Source organism: Chelonoidis abingdonii, chromosome 11 (genome assembly GCF_003597395.2).
Source record: "Chelonoidis abingdonii isolate Lonesome George chromosome 11, CheloAbing_2.0, whole genome shotgun sequence".
Taxonomy (NCBI): Eukaryota; Metazoa; Chordata; order Testudines; family Testudinidae; genus Chelonoidis; species Chelonoidis abingdonii.
In genome coordinates this window covers 45,412,213-45,434,846 of record NC_133779.1, presented here as the reverse complement: position 1 = coordinate 45,434,846, position 22,634 = coordinate 45,412,213, and the positions used below count along the sequence as shown (strand labels likewise).

The window sequence follows — 22,634 nt, the reverse complement described above, 5'->3', positions numbered from 1 at the left end:
CCCAATGTTTGCTGGATCCATCTGCTCTGACAGGCTTAGCTGGGAAGAATGAAAGCTCATCTCGTGCAGTCCGATGCCAGGCATCGGACATCTCCCTGGTTCTATTTACCTTGTGTTGTGTGCACTGGGTCCTGGCTATTGGTGCTGTGAGAGAGCTGCTGGGGACTGAAAGTTTCTCTCTGGCGCAGCAACCGATTTCCCTTGTCACCAGCATACATAGTTACCCTGCAGGGTGCCACAGCCGGCCGAGGCTGCATGGCCCCGTAAATGTATGCAGCACTGTCTGTACACACAGGGAAACCCGCCCAGCCCCAGACTGCTGAAGTGCAGGTAGGAGAAGCCAGGCACCAGCTTGGGAGCAGGCTCTTGGCAGAGAGAGGAGGCGTCGCCATCAGGGCTGGGATGTGGCGGAGAGGCCACACTTGATGAATGAGGGCACAGACCAAGTGGGCAGCATGATGGGAGGCATAAAGCTGGGGCCGGGGGCAGGAGGATGTTCTCACGCTAGTTTGTGGCTACCTGAGCATAGGGCTGTGCCATCTGTTCTTCTGCAGGGGGAAAGACCCTGCAGCTTTAGAAAGGCCAGCTGTAACTCAGTCCCCAAGTGGGGGACCCTGCACACTAGTGCTGGGTGAAAAAGCCTGTATCCCTGTGGGGTGAGCTGGGCTGAGCATGCGCCAGCTCGGGGTTGGGAGATGCAAGAGGCTGGATTTGATGGGCCTGGGGCCTTGACAGATAACAGGCTGCAGGGGAGAGGTGACTGGCTCTCATCATAGTCTGGGTAAGCTGTATAGTTCGCTCCTGACCCCTTCCAGGAAGCGTGTGATCCAGTGTTTAGAGCAGGGCTGGGGGTCAGGACCTGCTGAGTTGTGACCTTGGAGAAGTTGCTTCCTCCCATGCCTCGGTTTCCCCACCTCCAGGCTGGGGACTAATGCTAGTAAAGCACTTAGCAGGTCTCGGCTGGAGAGGAGGGTGGTGGTGGCTCAAGGTGCTGTCCCTCGCTTGCTTCCAGAGAGTGGGTGCTGAAGAGCAATATCCTGATTGCCATGGCTGTGTACACCTACCTGCGGCTCATCGTGGACCATCACGGCACCTCGCAGCTCCAGGCCCTGCGCCAGAAGGAGGTGGACTTCTGCATCTCCCTGCTCCGGGAACGGGTGAGCGGGTGCTGGCAGCAGGAGCGTTCCCCTTCCGAGGGAGTGTCTGGGTGCAGTTGTGGGGGCGGGGGGAGACCTGGTTGTCCCAGCAAACATCTGGTTTTGTTCCTTCCTCCGCTGGGAGCCTGAGCCCTGCCAGTCTGGGTGTCTCTTCAGCTAGCCCCATGCAGTCTGGGGCACAGGCAGCGGCACTCGCAGTGGCTGTGACATCGGAAGCGGTGGGCTCTGCTCCCTGCATGCCTGACTGGAAGTTTGCCCATTGGTTGGCGTGTTCTTAGCCCAGCTTTCTTGCCCCTGGCACTGAGAACAGCTGGTTTATGGGGCTAGTTCCTGTGGGGCCTCTGTCCCGTGTCCAGGCCCATTTCCCTCAAGTCCATCACAGGCACCAATGCCTTCTGGTTGGCCAGCTGCAGCCCCCCAAAGTGCCAGCATCTCAAGTGTGCAGCTGGCTGACTGGAGCGTGGCAGCCAATCTCCACCCATGCTCTAGAAACCACAGAACCCCCAGCTTGGCAGAGGAGGCTGGAGGGCTCTGGAGCCATGCTTCCCTTCAGGGTTATCAGTCCTGCTGGCCCAAATGGCTCTCCGCAGCCGGTAGGGGTCAGCCCCTGTACCGCACATCTGTCTCCCCCCCGCCTTCTCCTGAGCTAGGCATGTCGGCTCAAGCATCAAGCGCAGAGCTTCAGAGCCTGTCCACAGTTGTGGAGATAAAGCGCTAGATTTACGGCCCCCTTGTTTGTTTTACACCAGAGAACATTTTAAAATAGCCAATGACCTTCCCTCCTGTCACCCAGCCCCTTTAGAACCTGCTGTCTTCAAAAGGGAGCAGCCTGCCAGGGCAGGAGAGGAAATGTGCAAAGAGTGACTCATCCAAGCCTGCTCTCAGGTTCAAGAACTGAATGTTCCCAGTCCCTCCCCCATCCCTGCCCACAGCCCCCTCCTCAGGTAAACAATGCATGATCTCTCCTCTCCCTTCCTCAAGTTCATGGACTGCTTCATGATTGGCCGGGACCTGGTGAGACTCTTGCAGAACGTTGCTAGGATACCAGAGTTTGAGCAGCTTTGGAAAGACATTATCCACAATCCACAGGCGCTGAGCGCCCAGTTCACAGGTAGGTGGGGCACTGGGGCGGAGGGGAGGTTACCCCAGAGCCGCTGCCGGGGCTCTCTGGCCACAGGTCAGCCACACATGGTGTCCCAGCGCCTCTGCTCACACACCTTTGCATCCTCTTAGACGCACACAGCCAAGGGACAGGCGGGTGTGAGAGAGGACTGTCCGCACCGCTTAGTCTGCGCTGCTGGACTGCGGGCAGAATCCAGTGCAGTAGTTGGGTGTCCCAGCGTCCCCCAGGGCTCGTTCCCCTCAAGTAGAGCCCTCGTCCTTGGGGTTCCATGACTCACCTGGGGCCAAACATGAATCCTCAGCAGAGTTTGAGCAGCTGGCTGCTGCTCAGCTCCTATATTCTGGTCTGTCCTCTAGGAGGAGAGGGATCCCCTGCGCACAGACCCCTAAAAGGCCATTCATGAGTCCCGCTCTGGCAGAGACAGATTCCCCTCCAGAGCCACTCAACACAGTAAGATGTGCCCTGCCTACTGCCCCCTTGGCCGTGGGGAGCTAAAGAGCTGGGCTGGGTCTCCTGCCACAGACTGTCCCCCAGGTGGTTTCCCTGTTTCCTTACATACTGCCAGGGCCTGGTGCACATCTTGGCTCTGAGCCATCCAGATGGCATGGTCAATAATTCAGCCAGCTTTCATTACAAGTAGGGAGAAGGCAACCAGAACCCAGGAAAGCATGGTGCCGTTTGATTACATGTTCTGGGCTTAAAGCTTCCTTCATTGTAATTACTATTTTTAATTGTCTGAGCTGAAAACAAAGCTGCAGGTGGATCCCAGTGATAGAAAGCATCTGAGTTCTGCAAACTCCCTGGGAAAGAGTGCTGGGGAACCTTAGAAATAGTGAGCGAGGGCAGCAGATGCTGCTGTGATTCTCTTCCCCCAGTGCGCTGGCACACCCGACGAGCAGGAACACTCCGTTACAGAGCTCCCCGCACAGGCCAGATTAAAATAGGCTTGTTTTATTTTAGATCTCTATATGTCTTAGTATAAATTATTCCCTCCTCTGGAGGCCATCTCCTCGTTAGCTGTTCGGCAGCAGTCCTAATGAGCTTTCCAAAGGAGGACTTAAAATCCGCTATCCCAATGCCTTGTCCCGGGGGGCCGTGTTAATAGCACTTTGGCTCCACTCAGGCAAGCTCACAGCATGTATCTTCTAATCAAAACCTCATTAAGCCTCCTGATCCCAGGCTCCTTCCCCTTTGCCAGGCCTGCCCCCATAATTGGCAGCCTCGGGGTAGAGGCCAAGGGCTGAAGAGGCCCCGTAACTGAGCTCTCCTCATCCCTGAAGGAGGGTCCCTGGGTGTCAGGGCTGGGATGCGGTACTAGAGGCTTTGGTGTGTGCAGCTCTGCCCATCGTTAGGGTAGGGAGAGGTGCTCAGCCCTGCCTCTACTTTCTGCTCTAAATTCACTGAGAATTTACCCCAACCACCAACTAGTTCCCCCGCTGACCAATGAGGCTGTTTGTCCCTGGGGAGCCTGGGCATGTCACAGGCGCTACTCCAGCTTCCCAGCAATTTCCCCCTCACCCGGGGAAATCAGTCAGCAGCTGTCCCTGTTTGTCTCCTCTCCCCAGCATCCACACAGCTGGCACCTCGTGCTGTAGGGCTGTACGGTCATGTGTCCCATGTCTCCCCCCGCCCCCCTCAAATCTTCCTACTGCACTTTGCCTTTGGTTTTGTACTGCTGCTGTTCTCTGCCCTTGTGCGCTGCTGCAGGACCGCAGTTACCTCTGGCAGCTGGCTATTTACATCTGCGTTCGGATTTGATACTGACTCGATCCCATGTGCTGTGAACTCCCAGGCTGGCCAGGCCCAGGGAGCCTGCTGCAAAGTGCTGGGGCTGCCAGAGAAGGGAGGCCTTGCCCTGCAGGAGAGCTGGGGCCTCAGGGAGCTGTGATTGTTCCCTCCCGAGCGCCTGGTGGGCTTTTTTGAGGTTGCCTTTCCCTGATGTGCAGCTCACTCCAAGCAGAGCTCCGGGGAGCCAGCATTCAGGCACTCTGCTTCTAAGCAGGCAAAACCTTTCTCCTCCTCTCTACCCGCCCTTTGGAGGTGAGGATGGGGTTTCGGGTGTATTGAAATGGTTTCAGTGCCAACAGAGCAAAGTGCACCTGGTGTCCGTACCTCTGACCCCTTGCAGATCTGTAAATCAGTCAAGTCCTGCCAAGGAGCGACAGGCCTCCTCTGACGGTATCACAGCTTCCCTTTCTCACACCTCACCTGGCTCTGGCCTCTGGGACCTTCATCTATATCTTTCTTCCCCTCTTCGTCTTTCGGTGAAACTTTCCCCTCGCCATCCGGGGGTTCCTCTCCCGTCTAGCCCTGAGGACTGGGACCCCCATCCCCAGTGCTTTTGGACAGCTGTGCCGTGGGGGCCCGATTGGCAATGGAGTAGAGGGCTGCCATCAGCCTGCTGGCTCATGGGCAGCTGAGACAAGCTAGCGGCTCACATGGCACACAGGTGGCTGCATCACAGCTGGCACTCGCTGGTCTCTTGCTGGCAGCCTTGGTGGAGAGGGTCAGAGTGAATGGGCCCCAGAGACTGCTTGGCAGTGGAATAGGTGCTGTGCGTGTGCTGTGGCTGACCCAAGGCCTGCAGTGGGGAGGCTGTCAGCGTCTCACCGACCTATGAGCACAAGTTCCATTCTCAGTCCAAAGCACGCAGCTGCTGGAGAATGCCTCGGGTCCCCACTAGGGCAGGGCTGGGGAGATCTGAGCCAAGGCAGTGCCCTTGTGAGCACAGGGTGAGGTGAGGGTATGTCTGGAGGCTTACGTTTGTCCTTTTGACAGGGAACCTACTTACCCCAGTTAAAACCCAAACTGTCCTTGTGCTTTCTCCCAGGGATGATCTAGCAGGGATGGGGAATCTGCTGTGGGAACAGGACTCCTGAGTTCCATTCCCAGCTCTGGGAGGGAGCATGGTCCAGTGGTTAGTGCAGGAGCCTTAGCGAAATCTCCACCCCTTCCTGATACCCAAAGCCCTGATCTAACAGGAGCTTTCGGAGCCGGTGTGGACAGTGGGGTCGGCCTCCCCAGGTGCCATGGTGATTCTGGCTGGGGATGCGCAGGTACAGACCTCTTGGCTTTTCCTCTTCCTAGGTGTCCTGCAGCTCCTTCAGTTGAGGACCTCTCGCAAGTTCCTGGCCTGTCGACTCACCCCTGACATGGAGACCAAGCTGCTCTTCATGACATCCCGGGTAACAGCTTTGCTCTTCCAGAGGGATCCCAGCCAGGGGAGAGGGAAATCAGGTCACAGTGGGATTTGGGGGTTCATGAGCTCTAGAGAATGGGGGCCCTTGGAGAGCTTCTACCCTATCCCATCCATCCTCCTTCCCCAGCTGCTCCTGGTGCAGCCGGCTAGGTGAAGGCCAGTTTCTGTGCAGGTGAAGTTGCAGGTAAGTAAGTGTGACCTTAGCACTAGGGAAGGTGCCAGATTGACAGCTCTGGAAAGCAGAGGCCCCTGGTAATCCCCAGAGCCAGCCCTGTATGAGCAGGGTCCCTCCAGGCTGTCCTTTGGGGTGGCTCAGCCCTGGGTTGAAGAGACCACCCTCAGGCTGGGAGGGTGCTTCGCCGCCTGGGACCCAGGTAGTCTCCTCTCTACAAGGGGGCCAGGGCGGTGATTGAACGGGCCTGAGAACAAGAGATTGACTGTCACCAGCCTGATCTGGGTTTGACCCAGTGACTGAGCGACAGCTGCTGGTCACCATGGACCCACTGGGATCAGCAGAATGGGGGAAGTGGCGCCCCCTTGGCTGAGCCTGCTCAGCCTTTCACTTTGTTTTCCAGGAAAGCTGAGTCTTCAGCCAACTCCAGAGTCCTCTGAGAGAGGGGTGTGGCAGGAGGAGAGCAGGTGGACCAGCTGATTTGCTCATTGGCAGCCCTGTAAATCTGGAGTCACTCCATATGACTTCATTGGAGTTGCTCCGGGTTTACACTAGTGTTGCCAAGAATGGAATTTGGCCCTGGATGTAGAAAGGCTTCCCGCCGACTGTTTACTTAGGCTGTCTGGATTAGTGGCCTTTGAATGGGACGCCTAGCCCCACGGTGTCAGAGTGTGATGCTGTGGGGGGGGGGGGGGGGTGTCTTTACGCCTCTGCTGCTGCAGTTGTATAGCTGCTGCTGGTTTCATGTGCTGGGGTAGCGACCCTGGGTAGCAGATCTCTGCAAGGGGGCGGAATGTGGAGCTGGAGTCAGGAGTCTGGTGAACATTCATGTTTTTAATCCCCCTTTGGCCACCGTACGCCAGTGGAGGGAAGGAAGGGTGGCTGGCTGGAGCCGAGCGAAGCGTGCCTGAGACACTCCTTAAAAGGCATTACATTGGCTTCGCGGGGGAGCTTTGCTGCGGGCTGGCTGGTTTCTAGGGGGTTGCTTTTTCTGTATGGCTGCTGCATGGTGGGTGAGCTGAGCTCTGCCAAGCTGCAGCCCCTTCCCAGAGGGGACGGGAACCCCACAGTGATGCCAAGGTCCACCTTTCTCGGTGGGCAAACACCAGGCAGGGTTCGTGCTGCGGCAGCTTGTCGTGGGAAGGAAACGAACCTGGAAGGTCTGCGAGCTGCACCTGGGTCCCAGAGAGTGCATTGTGGGGTGTTAGTGCGCAGGGTGTGTCTCTGGCAGGAACCTCGGTTCTGTCCGTCCAGCTAGTGAAGCCTGCCCTCAGTGCAGGGGGCATGGTGGTGGGAGTTTGTTCTCTGGCCCTTTCACTCCCTGCCCTCTGCTGATGCTGCCCGGGGACGTGCTGGAGAGTCACTGTGGCTACTGTTGGCCACTTGCATCCTCCGCTGGATTGGAACCAAGGCAGCTCCGAAATGAAGGCTCCGTGTCCCAGGCCTGTCCTCCCAGAGACTCTTGTCTCTGAACCAGACTCAGTGTGTCTGCCACTACCTGTGTGTTTCTCCTCCCCCTCCAGGTGCGGTTTGGCCAGCAGAAGAGATACCAGGACTGGTTCCAGCGACAGTACCTGTCCACCCCAGACAGCCAGTCCCTGCGCTGCGACCTCATCCGCTACATCTGTGGAGTGGTCCATCCGTCCAACGAGGTGCTGAGCTCTGACATCCTCCCTCGCTGGGCCATCATTGGCTGGCTACTCACCACCTGCACGGTAAGTGTGTGGGGCGGGGCACCAGGGCGGAGGGGGTAACATGCCCAGTGCCATTCAGAGAGCCCAGGGTGTTCATCTCTGTCTGGGCAAGTCGCTGGGGGAGCGTGTGTGACAGATATGTGGGTTGGATTTTCCAAAAGGAAGCTGGATCTCAGTGTCCCAGCTTCGGGCTCCAGCCACCCTTCCTTCTTGTAAAACAAGGCAGGGCAGAGCCTGGCAGAACCGGGGCAGCGGGAGATCGGTGGGGGCGTGGGCTGGGGGGACGCTACTGCCGTCCTGATCACGTGACCTCTCTTCCCCTAGTCCAATGTTGCTGCTTCTAATGCCAAGCTTGCCCTGTTCTATGACTGGCTCTTCTTCAGCCCCGAGAAGGACAACATCATGAACATAGGTACTGTGCTTGCTGCCTCCGCACCCTCCCCTGGGGGAGACGGGCCAGCCCCTTTTCCCTGCATCCCCACCCCCAATGCTTTCCAAGCCAATACTGAAATCTCCAGAGCTGCCTGGCTCCACAGAGCCTCTGGCCAGCTCAAGGGGGTGGCCTTGGAGAGGGAGTATTCTGCCTCTCGCTGTCCCCAGCAGTTCTGTGAGTTCGTTCGTTCTCGGTCCAGTTGCTAGAGGGACAGTCGGGTCCCATCCCATATGCCCAGGTGTCTGTGGGGAGGAGCCTCCTCGACACAGGCCTCTGCTCTGCGTAGAGCAGTGGGAAGGCTGGTGAGCGCTGGATGGTATCTCTCTCCCCTGGTAGCGTGTGGCCCAGTCCCCTCTGGAGTCCAACCCCTGGAGCCAAAGCCAGGAGCTCTGCGCTTGGTCAGCGGTCAGGGAAGGAGTTCCAAAGCAGGCAGTGGTAATGGGGTCTGTTAGCTAGCTAGAGCCTGATAACTTGTCTCCATCCAGCCCCGCTCTCCCCTCCCCAGCCCTGTATGAACTCTGGCAGGGCTTTGCAAGCTGGCACGAGAGCCGCTTTGAGCTGTGGTTTCCATGCTGCAGCAGCAGACGTCTCCCCTGGGCTCTGGCTGGCCACAGAAGGCCCCTGCCTGTGCGGGCCAAAGCGTGGGGGTGGGAGGCAGGCAGGCGGTCTGATCACACCGCCTTGCACTCGAGCCCCAGGGAGGGGGGCTGCAGGAGTGACAGCAGATGGCACTGCTCTGACCTGGGTCTGGTTCAGGGCCTGCTTGAACCCGAAGCGCACACTCTGGAGAGGTGGGGAGAGTGAATGGGGTCGAGGTGTGTAGGAGCCAAAGGGGGTGTCTTGCCCTTACTCTGGGTGGGTGGAAGGGAGGTTTCGCTGAGTCCCGTCTGTCAGCATCTCCCATTCTCAGCTGGGGCCCATGAAGTGCTGGCGCACAGTGTGGGATGACCGGGTTTCCTGCTCTCTGCCTTCCAGAGCCGGCCATTCTGGTGATGAATCACTCCATGAAGCCCCACCCTGCCATCACAGCCACACTGCTGGACTTCATGTGCCGGGTAAGCTCCCCCGGCTCCCTGCGCTGCCTGGCTGGTACAGTGGGACTGGGCTCACAAGGGGCCGCTGTGAAAGCAGCTCTTCTAACAAGCTCAGTTCCACCCCCTGCCTGCCCTGGGACCTTTCCTAGCCACTGACAGGGCAGAGAGGAGCCTCACTGCATTGATAGCGATGTCATTGGGTGGGGAAACCAGCCGAACAGGTGTTGTGTGGCTGAGCCGTCACCCGACTCTGCTAAAACCAACCCCAGACCAGCTCAGTGGGGGCCTATCGGGAAGGTCCCTGCCCCCAAGAGCTTACAGCAAACTCAGGCCCCCAAGCGGGGCAACGAGTCATACAGGGGAGGCATTGGGGAAGAGGGAAGGCAGGGGGTTAGTGCTTGGCCCACGTAGCGGGAGGCTGATCTTAGCACGGGGATAGCTGGAGAGGTGTGAAGAGGCAGCAGGGAGAGCGGCAGGGGAAGGATGCAGAGGGATGAAGGGCACAGTCTAGACGCCTTGGAACTGCCGTTCTGTCTGGTCACTGAGGCAGAGGGGATTCCCTGATGTCCCCCCCAGCCTGGCACCCAGACACTGTGAAGGTTCCCAGGGGATCCCTCTGAGAGATTTGAGTTGTGGCCCATCACTCTCTGTGCTCTCCCCAGCTGCCAAGGCTGGCAGCGCCTAGGCACCGCCGCTCACTGCCTGATGATGCTCAGTGGCACTAGTGTATCTTCATGCAGGTCACCGGGTTTGCATTTAGCCCCAGAGCAGAGGCTGGCAGCAATTACAGGAGCTGTCATCCAGCTGGAGAGGCTGCTCTGTGCTATCCTGCCCTTTGCATGTAATTAACCTAACCACCCATGCCTCACCTCGTTAGGGAGTGCAGGTTCAGCCCCTGCAGAGAGTGTTGTCTCCGGGGGGGGTCGGGGATAGGAGGAGGCTGAAGCTCCATCCCTCAGAGATGGGAAGGATGGAAAAACCGAGGGGGGATCATGGAAGAGCAGCAGAAACCCCCAGCTGGGTAGCTGGTGGGGCAGGCAGCGCGGGCAGGATGTGCATGGCACATGGACAGAGCAGTGAGCCAGGCTAAACCGAGGGGGGATCATGGAAGAGCAGCAGGAATGCTCAGCTGGGTAGCTGGTGGGGCAGGCAGCGCGATCTGGATGCACCTGGACAGAGCAGTACGCCAGGCTTTGCACATGCAGTCACCACCGGAAAGCTCACCCAGTGTTTTCAGTCCAAGAAGCTGGCGTAGAGAGGGACCAGCCTGGACCTGCGCAGCAGCTGTTTGTCGCGCTGCCAGCCCCGGGGGAGACTGATACATGAGAAGCTCAGAGTGATCCCTCACTCTGGCTATTGTTCCCAGCAGTGGGCTCTGGTGGGTAGAGGCAGGATGGCTGCATTTGATGCTCTCTCTGTCCCCAGTCGGCCCCAACACAGCCTGCTGTAGTGGCCGCGATCCACAAGGGCACTCGCCAAGCGCAGCACATGTGGGTGTTTGCCTGTCGCTAGCATCACCGCTCCCTGTTCCACAGAACCCCCCTCGTCCCTGCTGCCCTGAAACTCCTAATTTGCTCCCGACCCCAGGGGCCGACCCTCAAAACGCTCAGCTCTGCAGTAAAACTGGACGAGAACAGCGAGGGGCAAATTCCTAGACGGGGTCAGGGTGTGCAGCTGCAGAGTCACTCAGCCAAATCCCCCTTTACTAACCTGGCATGGGCGTTGGGACGGGAGAGGGAAGGGGAGATGGGGGTAAAACCCTCTCCTGCTACCTTCTCTCAGTTCCGCGGTGTGTGTTCGTCTGCTGCTCAAGTGGCCAGGGCAGTTTGATTCCAGTCAGGCAGTGAACTGGCCTTGTGACAAGCTGCTAAACCCCCTCGGCTGGCGGGGCTGGGTCTGCAGCCTCTCGGCCTCCCAAACCGCTGGGCCAGGCCAAGGGCTTGGCGAGCTGCACAACTCTGTTTTCTCCATCCCCCTTTCAGATCATTCCCAACTTCTACCCGCCGCTGGAGGTTCACGTCCGGCAGGGCGTCTTCAACTCCCTCACCCACATCGTGGAGAAGCGAGTCCTGGCGTAAGGAGACGTTCGGTTCAATACGATCATGCAGCTGCACTCCCCTGCCCTGCCCTGCCCTGCCCAGGCTCCGTCTGTCTCTGGCCCAGCAAAGACAAACCTCTCACACAGAGCAGGGGAACTGATTTGAGTTGTGGTCTGTGGCGTAAGACGCAGCCATAGATTTATCCTGCCCAAGAGTGAGGGTCTTGAGATCCGCAGCTCAGGCCAGGGTGGGTTAGATGAGCTCCCGCCCTCTCCAGTAGGCACATGCCACTGTGCTGCCAGGCGAACACACGTGCAGGTGCCTTCCTAGCCTGCCTCACATCCGCTGCCAGCCTGCAAACATTCCAGCTGTTAGCGACAGCTGGGTTCCCCTGCTCCCAGCGAGAACCCCTTGCCCACAGACTCCACGGATCCTTAGGCGGGAAGGGGACATCTCAAGCCTGCAGCTCACACAGCAGAGCGGTCTCGGGGAAGTGAGGCTACACCCAGCCCCTGGAGAACAGGCCCCTGACTAGTCCCCCTAATCCGTGGGGACTGAAAGGCTCTGAGCTGGGGTGGGCGGAGCTGTTGGGGGTGGGCATGCTGCCCTCAGTACAGAGCAAGGATCTGGCAGCAGGGCCGGGAACAGGCTGCCGCTAACGATCTTGCTGTGATGGGAGCCGGGGGGTGTGCTGCTGTCCCCTGATACTTGGCCAGAGCCACAGAGCTCTCCTGCCAGAAATGCCTCGTCCCATCTGGCTCAGCTGGGCACTGCAGCTCTTTGGACAACGCTGTTTAGAACAGAAAAGCCCATTGGGGCAGCAGAGCTTGCCAGGGGCAGGAGGCTTAGCCTGGGGACAGAGCTGGGCTGGACCCATGGAGTCCAGGGCAGAAGCAGTCCTGATAGCTGCCAGAACTGAAGCCTTGTCTGTGCCAGGGCCTGGGGCTGGGCACTAGAGTCCCCCAAGCCAGAAGGCTGAACCAAGTGGCCAGAGATCAGCACGGAGCTGTCCGGAGCCAGACACCCTGTGCTGTTCCCTTTGCTCTCTGCTCCTGCCCTCGAAAGCAGGGGAGTCAGTGCCAGTGGGGCTGTAGCAACGCAGGTGCAGTTACCTCAGTGTGGTCTCCTTCCCCCTCCCCACCCCACCCCACCCTGGGAGCAGATGGTGATCACCAGCAGCAAGTGCCCACGGGAGAAGTTTTCTGATTCTTCCCTGGCCAGGACCTGTGTGCTGGGCAGTTGATTCTCTCTCTTCCCCATGCCCAGCTTTCAATGACTCCACTGAGGCGTGGCCCACGTGCCTGGGGGACTAGCTAGTGGTCTCAGGACATCAGAGCTGAAGTGTGTTCCCAGGCACGCTGGGTGACCAGCAGCCAGGCAGGAAGCGCCAGTGCCGATTGATCCTCCTCCTGCACTAAAGTCTGACCTTCGTCCAGGGCAAGGGAGCCTGGGCCTCTGCCTACCAGCTGCAGGGCCTGGGGGCTCCTGCTCTGGGCTCCCAGTTCCAGGAGGGAGGTGTAGGGAGCTGGCCGGTTCGGTGCATGGGCAGGAAATGTATCTTAGCTTGGCCATTTCTCATCCCTTTCCTCCTCCCTATGCAGACCTCTGGCCCCTCTGTTTGACAACCCCAAGCTAGACAAGGAGCTCCGTGCCATGCTGAGGGAGAAATTCCCGGAGTTCTGCAGCTCGCCCTCACCACCCATCGAAGGTAGAGCACCCGGATCCTACAGGAGAGCACCTCTCGCTGCGGAGGAGCTTTCCTGGCCAGCTCATGGCTCTCAGAGTTGCAGACTCACTGAGGCAGCGCTGCGTTGGGTGGCTGGAGTTTTACAGCCATGAGTCTAGGAACCCAAGCTCAATTTTCAGAGGTACCGAGCACCGGAGAGCAGCTGAATGCCATGGGAGCTGCGAGCGCTTAGCACTGCTGAAAGCCAGGCTCGTAGGGCAAATCTTTCAAACTTGGGCGCCCGCCACTGCTAGCCCTTTACCCTGGACTCCACTCCGGCTTGCATCTCATTGGGCACCTCCAGCTGGGATTGGCCTCGGGTTCTCCTGCCAGCCTGGATGATGGCTAAGCAGGAAGGGTGATACATAGCTCTGAAAACTTCTGTGCTCTGCGTGGGGCTTCCAGATCGTGTCACTGGGTTGGGAGCACCCCCAGATAAACTGCCGGGTCCCTCATCACCACTGCCCCCTTCTCAGAGACCTGTGGAGTGGCCCCAGGACTCTGCCTTGCCCACAGGGCGCTCTGAATGACCAGGGTAACCCAGCTCCCATTTTGACTCCTGTGCCTTCGTTTTTTCAGTCAAAATTGAGGAGCCGGTTTCCATGGAAATGGACAATCACATGTCTGACAAGGATGACAGTTGCTATGACAATGCCGAGGCTGCCTTTAGTGACGATGAAGAGGATTTGAATAGCAAAGGTGAGAGGCTGGTGCAGCAGTAATTGGCCAGTAATGCCCTCCAAGTGCTGCTATATTTACCCAGCCCAATGAGTGGCCTCTTGCCTCTCTGCGCACGCACTGCCTCCTTTCCTTCCCAGCGACCGGGCCCCAGAGAACAAGCCATGAGCACAGTTCCCAGAAAGCCTCTTCTCCCTGCAAGCAACAGTCACTGAGCCTGGGGCAAATCTCCTGCAAACAGGGCAGGGGGCCCTGGGCATTTACCGAGCGCTCTGCAGTCATTAACTGGTGCCGGGAAGCTGACCCCTGCAAGCGCCGGGGAAGGTCACGTGGGCCCGGGTTCCTGGGGTCTGAGTCTCCTGCTGAAATGGGAACCAGGCTAGGCCGAGCCAGGGTGCACTGCTGGCTGGGGAACCCCTGGCCACCCCTGGGTGGCCAGCTTGGGAACGGGCTCGCTCCTTTCTCAGGCAGCCCTCTCTGGCCCCTGATAACTGTTGGCACATTTGGTTTTCGTTACACTCACAGCAGCCTCTCTGGGAATCTGGAGTGGCACCACGGGGCTGGCTGGTCTGCTGGAGGCCAGAATTGCTGCTCTCAGAAGCTGCAGGCACCTGGGATCATTTCTTCAGCGGGCGTTGGTGGAACAGCTCTGTAGTCTCCCCAGCACTCTGATTAGAGGGATGTGTTGGGGTGGGGCAGGGTCGTCAGAGAGCGGGATGGAGCAGCCCAGCCTGAGCGGGAGCGGGTTGCTGTCTGCAGTGCTGCGGGCTGGTGCCCTGCAGAGCGCTAGGTGTGCCGGCCCCAAATCCACACACACAGGAAGCTTGAAAGCGCGATTGACCTTGGATAGTCTGATCCTCACAGCTCCATGATGCACCATCTGTACTGCGGCCTTCGGTGATCAGCGCTGGACGCTGGGAGTCCTGGGCTCCGTCCCTCCCACCGCTGCTGCGCACTGTGACTTGGGGCACATTGTGGAACTGGGGATGGGTGTAGAAGGCAGCCGGGATACCTCGGTTTGCCACTCTCTGAACTCTCCCCTTTGCCTACCCCAGAGGTTGGGAGGCTTCTGACTTATTAAAGCACTTGGGGGTCTTTGGATAACCAGCAGAGTGCCAATATTTGGGGATGGGCCTGACCCAGAGCCCAGCTCTGAATGCCTCCAAACTTGGGATCCAGGTCCCAGCTCGTACCCCACACATCTGGGGCTACGGGGACACGAAACCAGGCTGCTGAATGTGGCGTGCTCCTGTACCCAGCAGTGTCACTCTGAGCACGGGTGGTGCAGTGGTTTCCATTGGGTCTGGCTGGTGGCTCAGGTTTGCGGTGGTGCCACCACTTTCCAGGCCCCGTCACGCAGGCAGCTCAGTTGAACCTCAGTTGTTTTCTCCACTGCAGGGAAGAAGAGGGAATTCAGGTTCCATCCAATCAAAGAAACCATCGTTGAGGAGCCTGTTGACATCACACCTTTCCTGGACCAGCTGGACGAGTCTTTGAAGGATAAAGTCCTGTTACTGCAGAAGGGAAGGTTGGTCTTGGCCAATCGCTCTGTTCTGTGGGTCTGCATGTAGCAGCATGTGGGATACTCCAGCGCTGTCAATGCAGCGCTGCAGACACTTGCACCCAAAGCCCTGCGATGGAGGGCTTGTCCGAAGGAGGTGTGGGGGTCAAGTCTGTGAGCTGTGTCTTTTACCGGGGTCTCCCGCAGGCACTGGGGTCCTGTCCATGCTTATCAGAGTAACCGCCTCGGAGCCACTCTCTGTGGGACGCAGCAAGGGATTTTGGCTGAGAACCCTGGATTCTCTGTCCCCAGAACAGGGACAGCCTCAGCAGTGCAGAGGAAGCCTCCCCACGCTCTTCTCTCGTGCCTGGAGCCTGCCCCGTCTCCAGGGCCACACCCAATCCTTGGCACCCCTAGGGAGCTGGTTAGTGCCAGCTGGACTAGTTTGTCTTCTGTGGGCAGCACCTTTCTCACAGGGCCTGAGTTTATCCCCCCTGGCCACACGCCCCAACAGTCGCAGGATAGTCGGGGCTTAGGAACCCGGGGCGAGCGGCGCAGTCCTCCATGGTGGGAGCATTGATTTTCCCTGGTTAGCTGGGCCTGCTGGCCACTGGGGTATTGCCCCACAATCGCTGCAGATACTGGCCAGTCAGGGTCCCGCTTGCTCTGTCACATGGACAGTGCCCAGGGCTGCCCTGGGAGAGCAACTCCCTTCCCTCTGTCCCCATCCCCTGCAGAATGCTCCGTCCTCCCTCTTGACCTCAGTGACTTTGGAATTAGCTCCATCTCCAGCGGGCTGACAAAGCTCTTCGTTTCCCAGACCCCGGCACGGCGCACTGATCTCACTGGCAGCTTTAGACCCATTTAATCTTACGCTGTCAATCAGCTCGTTTGTTTATGTGCAGAATGCTTTTGTAGCAGTGAAGCATGTTCCCTCCATGTGCGCTTGTAGGCTTGCCTCCCTGCCCGTGCCGGAGCAGTGCGAAGCAGGGCCTCCGACGCTCCCCCCTCCAGCGCTGGGGTCCTTTGGGCCCCTGCGCAGAGCCGGCTGGGTACAAAACACCATTGTCTCCACTCTCGCTATCTCCCGCTGCAACTTGCGTTGCCTCTTGTTTTTGTGCTGCAGCGATACGGAAGCCCAGTGTGAAGTCATGCAGGAAATTGTGGATCAAGTCCTGGAGGTAGCTGCACAGAGCCGGACGCGATGCTCCTGCCTCAGGCTGGGTGACATGAGAGTGGCTGGGGTGGGGGGGCTCGGAGGTCGCTCTCCGTGATCCAAGCACTCATGTTTCCGCTTAGAAATGTGACTAAGCAAAGATCTCCTGGAAGCAGCACCATCCTGTGGGGGAAGCACACCCGTGAGCAAGTGTCTCGGTCCCGCAGAGCAGCGTTGGGTGCCTGGGCACGCTGCCAGAGGCTGGGGGGATTCTTACTGGGAGGTGAGGGTAGGCAGCCTGGTGCCCAGATGCTCTGGTGAGGGGCGCGCTGGCAGGCTGGGTGATGTATTTGCTACCCTGAATGCTAGCTGTGCCAAGTGCCCTCGGGCACTGAGCCAAGGGGGCATCCTGTCAGTTTTGCTTATCTCAAATGTCCAAATGATAGATTCCCCCTGCTTTGATAGTGTTGGCTTGGGGCACATGTCAGGGTGAGAGCCCAAAGGAACTCCCGAGGGGCCGCAGTGGTACTCTGCCAGCCACGGGTCATGCTGGCCACTTGCCAGGATCCCAGCAGATCCCAGCATGTCCCAAATGGGGCAGATCCCCCACCCACCTTCAGCACAGAGGTCTCCATTCCAGTGCCCACTGCAGCATGTGCAGGCTGCGTCTGTCCTCAGGGCAGCTGCGTTCGATAGCCTCATGTGCTGAGCCCCCGCAGGAGTGGAGTCCTCTTGCCAGCTGTGTGGCTCTGTCTCTGGTCGCCCTTTGCAGATGCAGCCTGAATTACCAGTCATTAGTGGCTGAGTGTCTCGCAGTGCTTGAGAAGTGCTGCAGACCCAGGCGTCTTCTCACTGGTAACCCGCTCTGACAGCCGGCTCTTGTTGCCGTGCCGTGGCAACAGAATGGATCTGGTGGCACTCAGGTGTGTCCTGCCATGTACAGCAGTGCCGGGCCTTCACCCTGCCCCTTGCGGCTGGACCTGAGCTGGTGGGTGACTTTCTCTTTTTCCGCCTTTCTTTGCCCCAGGAGGACTTTGACTCGGAGCAGCTATCCGTCCTCGCATCCTGCCTGCAGGAGCTATTTAAGGCTCACTTCCTCGGGGAGGTCTTGCCAGAAGAAATCACAGAGGAGTATGGATTTATTTTTCTCTGTTTCATCCTTTCGCGCTGGCCGTTGGGTTTTTCCCACTACAACTTCCGCGGCTCCTAGTGACTGCTCCACAGGCCCCAGCTTCACGGAGCAAGGGAGACCCGCCGGCATCTGGCCCAGCGTGCACCACCAGAGCTGTCACGAACGGCACAAAGCCAGAGCAGACAGCTGCAGCACCCAGGGCTTTGATGAGACCATTCTCCCCAGTGCACCACATACCACCCCCCACCACGCTGCTTAGCATGAGCAACGCGTGGCAGCTAGCGCCAGTGGCAGCCCCCGCTCCTCCCTTGCTGTCTGGGGACCCCAGATCCAAGGACCCCACCTGGCACCACCTAGGCTGAGTCGGTAATTCCTAGCCTTCCCCCTGGTTGCAGGAGTTAGGACTCCTGGGTTCTATTCCCCATTCTGTCAGTGGTCTCTCGCACCCCCATCTGTGCCCATTCGATGGGGGTTACCCCACCGGCCGGGGTGCTGACACAGAGTGACCAGACAGCAACTGTGAAAAAACGGGACGGGGGTGGGGGGTAATAGGCGTCTATATAAGAAAAAGTCCCAGAAATCGAGACATCTGGTTACCCTATGCTGCCGAACAGGCCCTGAATGCTGGGGAGGGAAGTGTATTAGCCTGTTAGCTTCCTCTAGCCCCAGATGAGTGTTGCCAAGCTGTCATGGCCGCCCGGCTGACGATGCACTTTCCATGCAGGTCTCTGGAGGAGTCGGTGGGGAAGCCGCTTTACCTAATATTTAGGTGAGTCTTCCTGAGCTTTAACTGACCCTGCTTAGGGTTTTCTCTGGTGTCTCCCACCGTTCGAGCTGAACTGTGCACAGCTAGGTTAAGACGGACGCTGCTGCTCTCTGCCCCCTTGTATCCCAGGGCCGTCGGGATTTCCTGTCCTGGGCACTCAGGCCAGGCCAGCTCCAGGCGCTATCTGCAGAAGGCCAGGCAGAGGCGCCCCACAAGAGGATGCTGCATGGCGGTGTGTGTCATGGAGCACTTGGGCCAAGCCCCCGGGCCAAGCCCCCAGCCCACTCCCCACGGCCCCAAATGACAGCTGGACAGTGGCGATGTCCTAGGCCGCTGCTGACCCAGGGCTGGGTCTGCACCAGTTACCTGCTGTTTAAAATGCCCCATTAAGCTGCAGTGACACCAGCCCGGGGATTCCTGGCTCTTGGAGCTGTGACTAAAGAGCAGCTTTCCCACCGAGTGGGACTTCTGGGGGCGGGGTGTGAGCGCTGTGGAGTCTCAGGCCCCGTTGCCTCCCCTCAGCCCTTCTCCATGGTGGGACTTTAGCTCCGTGGCTCCTGTTTAGTGAGGAGTTTTCAAACAAGGCCCTGAAATCCCAGCTCCTTCTGCTCTGCACAACATCGGACTCCTCCCACGAGTCAGGCCTTGCCCTGGTGTCCTAAGCCAAAGTCTCCCCAGGCGCTGTGCCGCATGTCAGCAGCCATCCTCGGGGCGGAGGGACAATGCTGTCATAGCCCCTATCAAATCAGCCCCGTGGAGCGTGCAGGACTAGGAATTGGGGTTCCCTGCGCCGGCTGCACAGGGGAACCCTCGCACTCGGCACCGTTCTCTCACATCTGAATGTCCCTGTTCTCCTCCCGCCCCCTTCCAGGAACCTCTGCCAGATGCAGGAAGACAACAGCAGTTTCTCTCTGCTGCTGGATCTCTTGTCTGAGCTCTATCAGAAACAGCCCAAGATTGGCTACCACCTTCTCTACTACCTGAAAGCGAGGTAGGAGCGGCCAGGCGGGGTTGGTGGGTCAGAGGCCGGCTGCGTCCGTCATGGACCTGAGTGCTGACCCAGCCAGGAGGGCTGTGCAGGCAGCTCTCGCTAAGTGATCCTGCTGTCACCCGGGGAGCGCGCTGCGGGGATTCCCACCCAGCCAGGCGGCTGCAGGGGCTTGTCGTCTTCCCAGTTCAGCTCGTGTTTGGTTCATCCTGAGCTCTTCCTTCCCGCCCACCGCGGCCCCTGCTGAGCAGCCTTGTCCACAGGCAGAGCCTTCTGGGGGGCTGTCAGGCTGGGGCTAAGCTCCCTCGGCAGGTAGCTGAGTCAAGCTGCTCCTCGCCCAGCCCCGAGCAACAGACAGAATCCCTCCCCGGGGTCCCCTACCCGGGACACTCGCTCATGTCGCCCTGTGGCCCCTCTAGCAAAGCAGCAGCAGGGAAGATGAACCTGTACGAGTCGTTTGCCCAGGCCACGCAGCTGGGGGACCTGCATACCTGCCTGATGATGGACATGAAGGCCTGCCAGGAGGATGACGTGCGGCTGCTCTGTTACCTCACCCCCTCCATATACACCGAGGTGAGAACTCAGCCCAGGCAGGGGCCCCCGTGGTCTCCGTTTCAGCTCACCCCGGTCAGCTCGGGCGTGAGGTGTCCTGAGCTAGGATCTTGTTAGGTCAGCAGGGCAAGGCAGCCCTGGGCCATGCAGGTTAATTCCTCTGCCAGGTGCTTGGATAGGCGCTGGCAAATCAGTAGGGAATGGTCTTCTCTCAATTGCTGACCCACCCCTGGCACACCGAGAGGGCTCAGTGCTCCTGCAGGGCGCTACTGTTTGAACTAGACCTTCAATCAGAGTCCTGACCACACCCAGGTGCGTGAAATCTCCTGGTGCTTTTTGCGGGTATCAGGGTGTTAATGTTGCACTCCCCTAATCTTTCCAATTAGACACAGCTCTGTTCTGCACTTCCTGTCTTACTCTGTGCTGTTTGGCTGTTAGCAGCTGTCATGGTACGCCCAGAAGTGGCTGCATCTCAGCACTGGGTAAATTGCTTGCTTACAGGTGTTGACAAGGTTTGCAAGTGGTGTGGGTGAAAGGTGCCATAGAAGTGGAAGCTAATTAGGAAGACTCACTTCCCAACCAAGTCTAGCCGCGGAAGGGCGAAAACCTGCCAAGCTGCGGGTCCCTGGCCCTCTGGCTGGTCCCTGTCGCACGTTCTCGAGTGCACTGTTCAGGCACTGGCCTTGACTTTCTTTTTGCTCTGAACACAGTGAGCGAGTTTTCTCCTGGCCTGTCCCCATGTCCTCGCTGTCAGCCATCTTGTGGTTCTAAGCAGGCATCATCGCTGGGCTTGTGTGGTGCACTGATTGTGGGGGCTTGGCTGTGGGAGCTTCATGCTGTTACGTCTGTCACGGAGTCCCCGGGCGATGCTCTGGAACTGCTCCCCACAAAGCCAGTCAGGACTTTGGGGAGCCTCCTCTCCCTTGGAGCAGACTTGTTCAGGGCAAGAAGCTCACACGTCTTCACCTCCTGGGTCTCTCCTTGGAGCATTCAGCATCCTCTGCCCCTCTGTGTGCTTCCCACAGCGAGCCCACCCAGGCGGGGTCCTGGGGAAGCCACAGGGTTCTGCACCCCCACTTTGCAGTCAGACGTGACTCTCAGCCAGCAAAACAGAGGTTTATTCGATGACAGGAACAGGGTCTAAAACAGAGCTTGTAGATACAGCGAACCAGACCCCTCGGCCGGGTCCATTCTGGGGGGCAGTGAGCCAGACCCCTAGGTCTGCACTTCACTCCTTATCCCCAGGTAGCTCCAGACTAACCAACCCCTCCAGCCCCTCCTCTCTGCTCAGCTCCTTTCCCGGGCCAGGAGGTCACCTGATCCCTTTGTCTCCAACACCTGCAGTTGGCACCTTTGCAGAGGAGGGGCCCAGGCCATCAGTTGCTAGGATACAGAGTGCCAGGCATTAGGTGCACTGGCCCTTTGCTCTGCCAGATACTTAAGAACTGCCTAGGGGACACTGAGGCACCAACACAGTATCCAGAGCAAACATTAGGAACAGTCCCAGTTCGTCACAACATCTAGATAGATTGGGGCTCAGGCTTGGCCAGCACAGCCGTCACCTTTTCCCTGCCAGGGTGATGATGGGGGTTGGCTCGAGTCTCGGCTCCAATCCCCGACTCGGGGGAGGCTGCAGTAATTCATTTGAGCTGATCCCAGGGAGCGGAGGGCCAGAGGGTGGAATCCGCCCAGCGTCCTGCTCCAGTACTGCAGGGAGCTGTGGCTTAGCACTCGCGGGGTAAGTTGACACGCTGAAAGGGACACGGGTCATGTTCTGTGAGTGTGCGTTGATCGCCTCCGGCTGGCTGACAGGTTAGGCACGTCTGCTGGGCGTTAGGGAGAGTCCTGCCCACGCTGTTCTGGGGGGAAGAGGCATGAATGGGGGGAGGAGGAGTGAAATGTGGAAAATAACTAACAAACTTCAGGGAGGGGCCTTGTCCTTCAGTCATTTCGCTGTGTAGCGCCCCTCCCCCAGCATGCTCAGAAAGGGGCCCCTTGCTTGTGATGGCAGCCAAGGAAACCCCTCGTGTCAATCCTCTGCCCCAAGTCACTTTGGGCCAGACCAACACAGGCCCGGTCCACCCTGGGCTCAGACCCATTCCCCTCCGAAGAGGGGCGTGGCCAGCGTCACTCGGGCACAGCTGCCGTCGAGGGCCTCTGAGCTGCGCCAGGATCGCTTCTGCCACCCGCCTTCTGCCCTTTCCTCTTGGTGTGTGTTCCCTGCAGTTGCCCACAAACACATAGCACCTGGGAGCTGGGGAGCAAACGAAAGGCTGAAACACTAGCAGATGTAGGGGAAACGTGGGGCTTAACGAGATGCCTCTGGCCAACTGATTTCCCCAAGCAGCCACACGTCTGCTCGGGTCAGCACGGCCAGCGTTGACGTTAGCGTCCTTGGGAGAGCCCCTCCGAGCCACGCTCTGCAGCCTCTGTGCTCTCCCGACAGGGACCTGGCTTGCAGGATTTAGTGCTGAGTGAATCCACCTGCCTCCCATTCCTTTCAAACCCCAGCAAAAGGATCAGCTTGTGTCTTAGCCCTGCCCTGCTGCTTTGCTAACCCCATTCTGCTGGCCATCCCCAGCTTGGGGTGCCCCCTGCTCTGCTCAGGGAGAGATGCAGGCAGCGTTCTCCCCTGAGTGCAAGGTGGGGCAATGCTGCCGTGAATTGGGGAGCGACCTGTGAGCCAGCCAGGTCCCCAGGAGTTTCGTTTAGGTCCAGTCAGCAGCTGGTCAGTGCAGGAGCCACATCCAGCACAGCTGACTGCAGGGCAGGAGTGTGGGGTACCTGCATTGTCCTGGGAGAGGGGTGATCTCTCCCCCTGCTCCTCTCAAGGCTCCAAGTCCACTTCTCCCTGAACTCCATTCTGCTTGCAACTCTTTCAGTTCCCCGACGAGACCCTCCGGAGCGGGGAGCTGCTGAATATGATAGTCGCCGTCATAGACTCGGCCCAGGTAGGAGCGGGGGCTCTGCGCGGTGGGGAGGGGCAGTGTGTGTCGTCTCCTCTGTACCCGGTGCACGTGGACCGAGCTCAGCATGGAGCTGCAGAGAGGCAGGGCGGGACGTGCCATTCTCGGAGCCAGCTGCCATCTCCCAGGGAGCCTTTTGCACCCCTTCGTTGTTGGGTGGGCCGGGGCCCTGGGCTGTGCAGCAGCCGTTCTAAATCCACGGGGCTGCCCCGTTTCCCCGAGGGGCTGGGCCGCAGCCTGCAGGGTCAGTCTGTTAAATCCAAGCCATGACCTTCAAGGGATTGTCAAGGCCTGGAGCTGCTGCAGGGAGGCGGGAGT

The 22,634-nt window shown here is 58.9% G+C and overlaps 1 protein-coding gene across 1 annotated transcript in view; it reads left to right on the top strand.

The window, feature by feature from the left end:
* The window catches only part of INTS3 (integrator complex subunit 3), a 68,784-nt gene that overhangs the window by 30,338 nt on the left and 15,812 nt on the right, over positions 1-22,634 (top strand). Inside the window, exons 7-22 of the mRNA XM_032793638.2 lie at positions 1,013-1,157; positions 2,139-2,268; positions 5,368-5,465; positions 7,175-7,366; positions 7,670-7,757; positions 8,754-8,833; positions 10,795-10,886; positions 12,453-12,559; positions 13,157-13,276; positions 14,654-14,783; positions 15,883-15,937; positions 16,940-17,043; positions 17,769-17,813; positions 18,682-18,801; positions 19,218-19,371; positions 22,233-22,301. Coding sequence (XP_032649529.1) covers positions 1,013-1,157; positions 2,139-2,268; positions 5,368-5,465; positions 7,175-7,366; positions 7,670-7,757; positions 8,754-8,833; positions 10,795-10,886; positions 12,453-12,559; positions 13,157-13,276; positions 14,654-14,783; positions 15,883-15,937; positions 16,940-17,043; positions 17,769-17,813; positions 18,682-18,801; positions 19,218-19,371; positions 22,233-22,301 — 1,729 coding nt within the window. The remainder of the gene's footprint in view (positions 1-1,012; positions 1,158-2,138; positions 2,269-5,367; positions 5,466-7,174; positions 7,367-7,669; positions 7,758-8,753; positions 8,834-10,794; positions 10,887-12,452; positions 12,560-13,156; positions 13,277-14,653; positions 14,784-15,882; positions 15,938-16,939; positions 17,044-17,768; positions 17,814-18,681; positions 18,802-19,217; positions 19,372-22,232; positions 22,302-22,634) is intronic.